This window comes from Grampus griseus (genome assembly GCF_964374135.1).
Source record: "Grampus griseus genome assembly, chromosome: 16".
NCBI lineage: Eukaryota > Metazoa > Chordata > Mammalia > Artiodactyla > Delphinidae > Grampus > Grampus griseus.
This window is the reverse complement of record NC_139010.1, coordinates 9,518,515-9,531,007: the sequence shown is the minus strand read 5'-3', so window position 1 is coordinate 9,531,007 and position 12,493 is coordinate 9,518,515. Positions and strand designations below refer to the sequence as shown.

The 12,493-nt window shown below is 43.6% G+C and overlaps 1 protein-coding gene across 1 annotated transcript in view; it reads right to left on the bottom strand.

The window, feature by feature from the left end:
• The window catches only part of ACTN2 (actinin alpha 2), an 80,720-nt gene that overhangs the window by 36,631 nt on the left and 31,596 nt on the right, over positions 1-12,493 (bottom strand). The window contains exons 2-5 of the mRNA XM_082673077.1: positions 8,020-8,134; positions 6,981-7,100; positions 6,035-6,121; positions 1,706-1,793 (exon numbers count right to left, since the gene is read on the bottom strand). Of these exons, the coding sequence (XP_082529203.1) occupies positions 1,706-1,793; positions 6,035-6,121; positions 6,981-7,100; positions 8,020-8,134 (410 nt within the window). The remainder of the gene's footprint in view (positions 1-1,705; positions 1,794-6,034; positions 6,122-6,980; positions 7,101-8,019; positions 8,135-12,493) is intronic.

The following is a 12,493-nucleotide window of genomic DNA, read 5'->3' as shown; positions in this document are numbered from 1 at the left end:
TCTCGGACCTGGGGCCCCAGGTACCTCCCTCCCTCCCCCACCCAGTGACACCCTGGCCCCTTCCCTGGACTCTCGCCTCCCTCCCAGGGTCTGCCACCCCCCTACCAGTCTCCTTTCCATCTACAGCTTCAGACCCAGCCTTGCTGGGGACTCCCCCTAACCTCCCCGCACCCCCCGCCGTGTCCTGCCCCGGTCCCTGCTGTGCTGGGAGAACTGGCAGGGACTGGAGGGAAGATGCCCCCTACTGTCCCCCACCTCCCTCAGTGCCCAGCAGGCCCGGCTTTCTCCTCTCTTCTCCAAGTCTCCATTCTAGACCTGACCCCCAGAGTCTGCCCAACAGACAGACACAAGGACATCCACCCAGAAATGCCCAGGACACACTTTCCTCCAAGAGCACACTCCTTTGTATACTCAGTACTCTCCGGTTCTCCTCTATCTTTCTTCATAAGGTTCCTTTTTGTTTTGGATTTCTTCTTTTAAAGGCAAAGATGTGTAAGCAGCTGAGGGACTTAGCAGGGAGGGTTTGGATTTCCAGTCTGTCTGCCCAGAGACACCAGCGCTCACTGTTCCCAGACACCCCCAGGCTACGAGCTCCCAAGTGATGAGCGGCAGGTTCACTGAAGGTCAGGAGCCTGTGCCTCCAAGGGTCGGGGAAGAAGGAGGCCCCTGGGGCCACACTGTCGAAGGGCTCAGGCCCATCTTGGGCCAGAAGAAGAAAAGCAAGAAGGTGAGTGGGAGGCCAGGCTGGGCCCTGAGACATTCTACCCAGCAGGTCCCACACCCCGATGGCATGTGATGTACGAACAGGAAGCCTCCTCCTCACCTGTGTGCACTCAGGGAGTGGCTCAGGGCCTAATAATACTTATCTACCTAGATTACCTCCCCAGTCTGTCCTGGTAGCTCGTCCATATCCTTCATTTCTTTTTTTTTTTTTTGCGGTACGCGGGCCTCTTGCTGTCGTGGCCTCTCCCATTGAGGAGCACAGGCTCCGGACGCGCAGGTTCAGCGGCCATGGCTCACGGGCCCAGCCGCTCCACAGCATGTGGGATCCTCCCGGACCGGGGCACGAACCCACGTCCCCTGCATCGGCAGGCGGACTCTCAACCACTGCGCCACCAGGGAAGCCCCATATCCTTCATTTCTTTTCTCTGATCTATGGGGGCCAGGGATCCATTTATATTCATGGGTAACCCACCACACAGAGGGAGAAAATATAAACACCTGACAAAAGATCTGCGCAAGAAAAAGACTGAAGCAAGGGACAATATCATGCTCTGAGGTTATATCTGGATTTCCTTCATCCAGTTCCCTACAGTTTTTCAAACATGATTTGCCTACTTCTCTCCAATCCCAGCCTACAAAGCTGACTGATGAAGCATCTTTTGGGCACGACAGAGAGGAGGGACGGGGTGGAGCTCGTATGTAGGATACGCAGACCCTGCTACGGTGTCTCCTTGTCACTGAGAATCCATCCCTGCCGCATCCCTGCATGACACTCACTTATAAACAGTGCCAGCCTCCCAAACCTTAATCCAACGTTTTCCCCTTAGAGACCCTAAACATCAATCATTCTAGAGCCTGAGCTCTACTACATACAGAAAACGCGTGTCAGACAGGAGGAGACACAGGAGTAAATAAACATTGTTCTCCCTGCCAACCCGGATTCCAAAGAGAATACCAGGACCCCAGGGCCCTGGTTGCGCACCTGGTGTGGAAGTTCTGAATGTTCACATTTCTATAAGGAGCGGTCTTCCTTTGACACCAAAGCAGCAGACCTTCTTTGGCAGAGGTTTCTGTAATGACAGCCAAGAAAAAGTGTCCACAGGGCAACACTCACCCTCACTGCTCACTCACCCAACTTCTAGTCACTTGCTAAAGAGACCTCCCAGGGGGCCAACACCAAAGGCAACCTCTCTTCTCCAGTCTCTGCAAGAGGATGGAGCTGGAACCCTGCTCCCAGGGACTGACTTCTGAGGCCACTTGAAGTGACTTGAAAAGGACAGTGCAGGAGCTACAGCAAGTTATGACATGATGAATACAAAACTGGACTTCAGGGTTACTGCTAACGTACCTTTCGGATGAAAATTTGTTTTAATGTGCATAATTTATGACCTAACTATCCTGTCATTTATCTCAATTATAATTTATATTCTTAGGTAACTGGAATTCACAGAGGCCACTGTGTCTGAAATGTATTCCCTTACCCACTGATTTTAAAGTACTTGAAGGCTTTTATTGGCAAATTCCAAGTTTGGCCACTTGGGTTCTGACCAAGTTAAGAAAGCAACCACCCCTGTGGCAGCCATGAAGACGTGCTGCTCAGATGTCCTGCTGCAGGGAGCACAGGACAGAACTGATGTCCCAGCTACCACACTCTGAATCCTCCCCTGCATTCCCCAGAGGCCACACTTCTTCAGGGCTACTCCAGCCACAGACTGAGTGAGGGAGGGGCACCAGAGCTGGGCCATTCCTGCCACACGTGGGACTCCTCTGAGAGCAACTGAGGCTGAAGAACTCCCCATTGGCCTGCTGACCCTGCCTGAGGACCACTTTGCAGAATGAGATTCTTCTTTCTCAAGCTCTTCCTTCCCCAGCACGGGTGTCAGCCAGGCGCTATGCCTGAAGGGGCTCTGCCATCTCCTGCTTCTCCCCACCCTTATCCTCCACAGGCATTTCCCCCAACAAATCTCTTGCATTTCTGCTATGGATGGAATGACTGTGTCCCCCGAAAATTCATAGACTGAAGCCCTAACCCCCAATGTGATGATATTTAGATATGGAGCCTTTGGGAGGTAATTAGGGTTAGATGAGGTTGTGAGGGTGGGGCCCTCATGATGGAATTAGTGCCCTTCTAAGAAGAGACAGCAGAGTGCTTGCTCAATCTCTCTCTCTCTCCCTCTCCCTCTCTTCCCTCCACTCTCCTTCTCCCTTCCCTTTCTTTCTCTGCCGTGTGAGGACACAGAGAAAAGGCAGCCATCTACAAGCCAAGAAGAGAGCCCTCACCAGAGACTAACTATGTTGGCACCCTGATCTTGATCTTCCAGGCTCCAGAACTGTGAGAAAATTAATTTCTGTTGTTTAAGCCACCCAGTCTATGGTATTTTGTATGGCAGCCTGAACAGACTAAGACAACTTCTAACACCATCTTGGCACTTGCTTGTTAGAGGACCCAAAGTTTTATACATCCAAACAGCTCCTCAAAGCCACTTACATAACTGGGATTCTGCTTGTATTTACATCTTAACAATTTAGAAAGCTCCTATGAACATGTGGACTCCTAACCAACATTGGGACCTGGCCTTCCATTTCAGTAAGAGCTTAAGTTGATTTTTTCAAATCAAAGTAAGTATTCTGTAATTATTTATCTAAATTCTCCATTTCTAGTTCAGATTTTTCTTTGACCCATAACCCATATGAAATACCCCCCCCCCGCCCCTCGCAAACTTCCACATGCTCTAAGAATAATTTGAATGATTCCTGATCATGTCTCTTATCTACCAAATTCCTGTTAAGGAAAACGACTGAAAGTTCTAAGACTTTATTAAAATATTAACTGGTATAGATATCGAAATATGGAACTCCATACCCAGCTGTTCTGCTATACACACAACTGCCTGCCTTTGGGGTCCTGGCGAACGGAATTAGTAAGAAAAAGTATAACAGGAGGAAATAATCCAAACTTTTTTATAAAGTTTAAATGGCACTTAGATTAGAAAAGTAAACAGAGGTAAAGTAGATCAATACAAGCTTACAACTGCCACTTAAGCTTAGATTTATAAGTCATTGAGTTTCACTTAATTTCTTTCTGAATACGTCTGAACACTCTTATGCTATGAATGTTGAACAAAGTTTTTTCCTTATTGAATTGGCTACTCTAACAAAGCTGACTCTCTCCCACCCCAAGTCCATTCTGAGGCATTCAGCAAAAGGTTACAAGCCTGTGCCACATAGTACATGACTGTGGTACCTCCACCCTGCCCCCGCAGGTGTAGGTTAAACCTGAGAAGTCCACACACAGAACCCTGATGGTGGGTATAAAAAGCATGTCATAAATAGGTAATGTCATTGGTTATTCCATCATGAAAAACCATAGGATGCACCAAGAAGCCCCATCTACTTGGGCATCTCTGCACTGCCCTCACCAACAGGTATGTCAATCTCTCATTTCCCTTCTTCGAAGAGGTCCATCATTCTGTTGACAGAGACTGGCTCCTCAAAGAATTCAGTTTAATGACAATGTCATTCTCCTACATAATATACATCATCAAAATAAATTAGACAATTTTTCTATAGATTTACAGAAATTAAGTGAGGTTGTTAAGAAATGACCCCACAGAAGTAAAACAAATAAAAATATAAGTTAGCAAACTAACTTCATCTGCTGTGTGGGACACTGGAAGACTTCTGCTTGAAGAGATTTAAGCACCTTGTCAGTGATATCACACTTTTGAATGTTTATTTCTTAGTCTTTTGAAAAGCAGATTAGTATATCTTTCTATCATAATGTTTTATGAAATACTATGCTTTAATTATCTTATCTTGGGCACATAAATAATAAATTGGGGAACCTCTAATGGATCACACCATGCATAGTTACATTTGAAATAGAATTAAGTTTTCAATTAGTATAATCACAATTTGAAATCTGTAACCAATCAGAAGAAAACCTGAGGTCAAGCTCACCTCTGTAATATTTGTGGGAAAAGGATTTGCTAGTGTAGCAAATGCAGTGGTATGAACAAGATTTTTAAAAAATAATATTTGTTCTATCAAGTGGGCTCAACTGCTTAAATATTTAAATGCCGAAGTATATAAAACTGATTAAATGATTACAAACTATTCTTTTTTAATAAAGCAGGAACTTTTAAAAAGCAGATTGTTATTTTCACTAGCATGAAAGAAATGTACTTTAATAAGAGTACATTGTATGAAAGTTTTCAAATTCAGACTCTTCATAAATTCGAGCTGGCTGTTATTTCTGAGCCTGAATTCTTGAGGTTTTAATATCATTATATCTTAGTTTGATTTTTAGAGGGCATAAGTAAATTCCTGGACAGAATTATGAACCACGCTCCCAGCCCTGACCATTTGGGTGCGTGGTTGCCTTCTAGGTGACAAAGTTAGAGGAGACTGCCTGGTTGGATAAGTCAGACCACCCTTAAGTACATTCTTTTTTTCTTTTTTTCATATTTATTTATTTATTTGGCTGTGCTGGGTCTTAGTTGTGGCATGCGGACTCTTAGTTGCAGCATGCATGTAGGATCTAGTTCCCTGACCAGGGAACGAACCCAGGCCCCCTGCATTGGGAGCGCAGAGTCTTAACCACTGTGCCACCAGGGAAGTCCTAACTATGTTCTGCAGCTATACCTTTTGTGATTTGAGTGCTAAATAGGCCAAGTTCTAATTTTAAGAATGTCAATTTGACACTTTTGACAGTGATGAATTCATCAAAATATTTTGGAGTGCAGTGGGCGTAAAAGACTAAAGAGCTGCATCTTCAGTGGCAGTGCTGAGGATTAGGGTTATGTTACAATGATGGAACAGTTATTGGGCCAAAAGACACAATGACAATAGATATTTTGTTTAAAAAAAGGGGGAGAGGGAGAGAGGGAGGGGAGAGAGAGAAAAAAAGAAAGAACAAATGAACAAACTCAGATTTCAATCGATTATCTTTCAGCACTTGAAGGAAAGCGTTTCAAGTGTTTCAAGATCTAAGTCTAAAGAACTGTTATAGTCGTGAACCTACTAGTATAATAAGCAATAAAGAAGCTCAAAAAATGCTCATTTTAAAAAGCGACTTCTGTTCTGAACATGTACTCATCTTTTCCAAAATGATTCCAACCCCATGAATGAAACAGCATTGCTGGGGTCTTTTTTTCATACAAATAGAAAATTTGTGAAAACCCAAGTCCCGTTATCTTTCATTCAATCCAGTCAATTTTACAAAAGCCTATCCAAACTCAACTTCATCAGCTCAATTTACAAATCACGCTAAGTATCTTAATACGATCAGGTTTTTAACCCTGTCCTTTACCTTCAACGGAAATATCCTGAATAGCAAAGCGCAGGATGATGGTCCAGATCATACCCAGCGTCATCTTCACGTTGCCATCGACAATTTCTTTAGGTAAGAAGAAAGAGCAACAAATGAGGGTAAAGATAACATAATCAGCACATAAAGTTTTCCTGTAAGTTATGAGTCTCCTGTAAAGTTTTGACTTCAGAGCTACTGGAAGATATACATATGCAAAGACCAGTTTCCGTTTGTGTAAGTGTCGCAGCGTGTCTAGTTCTAAATGTGGTATTCATAACCAAATGTCTACAGTTTAAATGAGTTATGAGTTAATGATGAACACAAAGCTTGCATATGCAAAGTCACTGAAAACAACCCAGGGGTTTCCAAGGTTTACAGACTAGATGAGCCAAGGTTCTAAATAATCAAACAGAGAGAACACTGGGTCATCTTTACCCTGATCCCTCTTCCCGAGCTCAGTTGTAAAGATTGAGAGGCAGGGCAGTCTCAGCTCCTGCCAGACTCACCCGGACTCCCAATCTCCCACAGAGAATGGAGATCCTTCCTACTAGTTCTTATTAAGAGTCACTGGGATGTACAAGTTCTTTCTCATTTGGATGATCAGTTTGAAAAAGACAGCATCATATTTGACTCCTTTTTTCTGGCCACACCATGCAGCATGTGTGATCTTAGTTCCCCAACCAGGGATCGAACCTGCGGCCCCTGCAGTGGAAGCTCAGAGTCTTAACCGCTGGACCACCAGGGAACTCCCTTGACTCTATTATGTACAAATGATCCTAGAGCCTTGTCTCCCGTTCATGGTGCCTGCGGAGAGCCTGTCAAGAGAGGCTGACACAGGAGATGGGGAGAAGGAAGGGGGGAGGGAAGCAGGCATCCAGCTGCAGGCCCACTGCCCCACGGGGAGGTCTGTGCGCAGTCAGGGTCATTCGCATCACACCCCATTTACCTTCCGCCCCGATGGACACCAGCTTCACGCCTTTGCTGGCTATGTAATCCAAGGCTTTGTTGACGTTAGCGATTTTGTGGAATCGCATTTTGCCTCGGTCAGGTTTGGGCAGCCTTTCCCCTGTTGGATGAAGAAAGAATCATGTAGACACAGAGAAAGGAGACCCTTGATGCAGAATCAAGATGCCAAAGTTCAGAGCCCGTGCCCTCCTTAAATGGGAATCATTATTTGACTGTTCCTTATGTGTTCTCGGTTTCTGTAAATCACAGTACTTTCAAGGTCAAATGGACCAGAGGGGAGCTGTGCTATTAAGGCCATATGCTTTTCAGATTTGCTGGGAGAGCCCGGTTTGGTCTTTGAGCCAAAGTACGAATGAGTAAGAAAGAAGCTGGCTGGTGCCCCTGCAGCATTCAGAGGTGCTGACCAGCTGTGGGAGAGAGTCAGGGAGCTTCGTTCAAATCACAGGGTTCATCTCAGATGTGGAGCTACGGAGACACCTGGATCAGGGCCACCCTGCCCTCATCCTTCCCACTCACACCTCTTTAATTAAGCCCGATCCACTCTCCAGTCCACAGTCTAAACCAGCCAGCTGACATTTAGGGCAAAGGATAACCCCTCTGGGACTTGAACTCCTGTTTTCAGAGTTAAGCCAACATGTACACTGGCCTTCGGCATGAAAGACAATTTCTGGAATACACACTCGCTGGACTTAGTGGAGAGGGCAGCCTGGTGGGCAGTCATATAAATGTCATTTTCTCTTCTCTTATTCTGTTTTGAAGTGGGTGGTAGAAACATGATTTTAATAAGTCAATTTTAAACAGAATTCACTCCTTTTTTAGAACAGAAAAATAACTCCAGGCAGACCGCTCTTTGGAAAGGTTTGCTTTGCCAATAATACCATCTCCCCCAGCCAGGTTCAAAGGGAGCTTTTTTTAAAAAACAAACAAACAAACAAAAAAACAGATGCGTATCTACTGCTCGGACATAGAAGTACATGTAAGATTGGGTATAACATGTATGAAAAATGTTTAAGACTCACCTGAGATGACTTCCAAAAGCAGCATGAGCTTAAGGCCATTCCGGAAGTCTTCCTCGATGTTCTCGATCTGAGTGCCAGCTTTCCTGAGGTGGGAGTTACACCAGGCAGTGAAGGTCTGCAACAAGAAGCAAACAGTGCTGAGCACAGCCCCATCAGCACTCAGAGCCCCTCCACATGGACCATGCCTGACATCTTACACATCGTGGGGAGAACAGGAGGCTGGGGCATCCTGGACCTTTGAGAGAGAGCAGACCGAATTGGATGGAAAGCATGATTTGAGCCCTGAAGGTAAGATTTTAATAAACTTTCTTCTTTAGAGACAAAAAAAATCATTTTTTGGGTCTAACCACCTGAGGAATTTTTGCCTTCAGTTTAGAAAGGTAACACATTTGGGATTAACATATACACACTATTATATATAAAATAGGTAACCAACAAGGACCTACTGTATAGCACAGGGAACTACACTCAATATTTTATAATAACCTATAAGGGAAAAGAATATATATATATATATATAATATATATATATAACTGAATCACTGTGCTGTATACCTGAAACTAACACAACATTGTAAATCAACTATACTTCAATTAAAAAACTAATAAAATTTTTTTAAAAGATACCATGTTTACACCTATGCCTTTGCCTTCTGAAAACCTCTTATTCTGTAGGAAATAAGGATGTGCTTATTCCCTGCATACAACAGAAATCAGTGTGCTTGCAGAATGGATGAATAAATTATGCTTAAAGAATGTTCAAAATGTCGTACTTTAGAGCAGAGGGTGGGCGGCATTGTGCAGTAGAAAGGGGAAGAGAAGAGGGACCCGTAACCACTAATTATCTACAACTAGTTTATCCTGGATGAACAACAGTTTTAAGCTAGTAACTGAATCAATTAAACAAATTTGCAGTATAGTCAATCATTAATAATAATAATAGTAGTAGTAGCAATAATAATGAACTCCTACTGGCATATTCCAGGTCCTGGGCTAGACCCCGGATTTCAAAGACAATTAGATACAGCCCTGCCCTGGAAGGGCTCAGAGGTTAGTCATGTTAACAAATAACTAGGGCAATATTAAGCAGAAAGATGAACTCTATACTAAGTGGCATCCAGAGTCATTCTGTTTATTTTTCAAACTTCTTTTAACTTGGTTTCCACTTGTGCACTATTTCCTGCCAAAACCAGATTAGAAATGCTTCTGGCAGCTGCTGGCTAAGAATGCAAACTGTGCCCTTGTCACACAACAGCTGCTGGGCTCCGGAACAAAGTGCCCGCACATTACGCTGCAGCGAGACAGACAAACAGGGTTTGTGTTATAGATGAGAAGATGAACCTCTCAAAAATAGAGTTTTTCCAAGTAAGACTACAAAAAGACACAGTTTTCCATAAAAATGATTTTTCTGGGTAATAAAAAGGATTTTCAAATCTGACTGATGGGCACTTATTTCAAGAAATATGTGATGTTATTTGCAGCAACATGGATGGACCTGGAGATGATCATACTAAGTGAAGTAAGTCAGAAAGAGAAAGACAAATACCATATGATATCACTTATATGTGGAATCTAAAATAGGACACAAATGAACTGATCTACAAAACAGAAAGAGACTCACAGATACAGATAACAGACTTCTGGTTGTCAAGGGGGAAGGGAGCTGGGGGAGGGATGGATTGGGAGTTTGGGGTTAGCAGATGCAAACTATTATATAGAGAATGGATAAAGAGCAAGGTCCTACTCTGGGATGAAGTGAGAGAGTAGCATGGACATATATACACTACCAAATGTAAAATAGCTAGTGGGAAGCAGCCGCATAGCACAGGGAGATCAGCTCAGTGCTTTGTGACCACCTAGAGGGGTGGGATAGGGAGGGTGGGAGGGAGACGCAAAAGGGAAGGGATATGGGGATATATGTATACGTATAGCTGATTCAATTTGTTATAAAGCAGAAACCAATACACCATTGTAAAGCGATTATACTCCAATAAAGATGTTAAAAAAAAAAGGTCCTACTGTATAGCACAGGGAACTATGTTCAATATTCTGTGATATACCATAATGGAAAAGAACATGAAAAAGAATGAATATAGATGTATAACTGAATCACTTTGCTGTACAGCAGAAATAAACACAACACTGTAAATCAACTGTACTTCAATAAAATAAATTTAAGAAAAAGAAATATGTGATGGCATTAAATTCTAGGACAAAAAGAAAATATAGGTATTTTCTTGGATTTCCAATAATAAATGTTATTGTGAGAGCCAAAACTAATAGTTATTTCTCCTAAAACACATCTAAACTTTAGTCAGGTTTAAACAGAAGAGATACTCTAAGTCATATACTCTAGGTCTGCACCCAATCAATATGGTAGCCAGTAACCATACTTCGCTATTTAAATGTAATTAATTAAAATGAAAGGAAATTAAAATTTTAGTTTTCCAGCTGTACAAGCCATCTTTCGAGTGTACAAAAGCCACATGTGTACAAGCACATCTGTACTGGATGGTGCAGATGTGTACGGAACACTTCCAGCATCACAGAGAGTTCTATTGGACAGTGCTACTATACATAATCAAATTTTGTTTTTTGAAGCTAAGATTATTAACAAGAGTCTATTATTACCTGGGTTCAAAATTCAAGTGGTACAAAAAGGCATAAAGTGGAAAGCCTCCCTCTCACTCCTGTTTCCAGCCACTGAGTTCCCTTCCCCAGAGGGAACGACAAAGAGATTCAGTGTCTTGTGTTTCTCCTCAACAATATTGTATACATACGTAAACACAAAGGCACACACATCTTTTTTCTATCCCTTTAACACAAATCATAATATACACATTGTTCTGCACCTGGCTTTTTTATATTTTGTAAGAAAACTATAACCTAGGGTCATTCAGTATCAGCAAAGAGCATTCCTCTTTGTGGCTGCATAGTATTCCACTCTCGTGACTATACCACATTTATTTTCTAACTAGCTCGTTGGATGGACATTTAGGTTGCTTCCAGATAACTAAGTTCATACAGTGAAAAACTTCCCAGACCCCATTTTCAGCAAGCAAAACTACTTTAAAGGTTTTCTGTTTGTTTTTTTTTTCACAATACCGAGACTAACCATATACATAACCTTTTGGGGAAGGCACAAGAGAACAGTGGGTTATGGAACTGACAGAGAAAAAAATATAATGATATAAAATATTTATTGAATTATCTTTATCTATACTCTAATTAAAAATGGGCAGGCCTTCCCTGGTGCCGCAGTGGTTGGGAGCCCGCCTGCCGATGCAGGGGACGAGGGTTTGTGCCCCGGTCCGGGAGGATACCGCACGCCGCGGAGCGGCTGGGCCCGTGAGCCATGGCCGCTGAGCCTGCGCGTCCGGAGCCTGTGCTCCACAGCGGGAGAGGCCACAACAGTGAGAGGCCCGCGTACCGCAAAAAAAAAAATAATAATAAAGGCAAATATTGCTGGTATAAATTACCTTATTACCATGTTACTTAAGCCCCTTCATAATGTAAGTATCAGAAGCACTTCTGGATAGAACCCCAAAGCTTTTCATGAAATCAATGCAGGTTTCCTGACCCCCACTATGGAACACTGTGAATATCTGCTGGATACCACCTTTTTTTTTTTTTGCCGTACGCGGGCCTCTCACTGTTGTGGCCTCTCCCGTCGCGGAGCACAGGCTCCGGACGCGCAGGCTCAGCGGCCATGGCCCACAGGCCTAGCCGCTCCACGGCATGTGGGATCTTCCCGGACCGGAGCACGAACCCGTGTCCCCTGCATCAGCAGGCGGACTCTCAACCACAGCACCACCAGGGAAGCCCCTGGATACCACCTTTTTATAGGTATGCATGCGATGAAGGTAACTTACCACAGGTAATTATTTAGCTGTGCAAATCCAGAGAATGAACTGAATCTACCAGGTCAATTTTGTCAGTTAAGCCTAATGAAGTTTCGTTTTCTTTAATGAGTATTCCGAAGAGCCAATAAAGGTGGTTGACTAACCAACTCAAATGCGAAAAAGGACCCCAAGGCTCTGTGATAATAGCTTGCAAAGAAGCCAGTGCACTCTGAAAAGGAATTTTAAGCTTATTAGACTGTTTAATTTTCATTCTATTTACAGTTTCCATTACCACGGCCTACAGAGACTGTTCCTATGCCTTCCCTATTGTCCTCAGCTTCTGTGAAAATCCCGCTAATCGTGGAGGAGATAAAAACAAAAGCCATCACAGCAGCAACAAAATCCCACATATTGTATCTAAAAGACTTCTTTGTGGGGACTTCCCTGGTGGCGCAGTGGTTGGGAATCCGCCTGCCAATGCAGGGGACACGGGTTCGAGCCCTGGTTCGGGAAGATGCCACATGCCGCGGAGCAACTAAGCCCGTGCTCCACAACTACTGAGCCTGTGCTCTAGAGCCCGTGTGTCACAACTACTGAAGCCCACGTGCCTAGAGCCCATGCTCCACAACAAG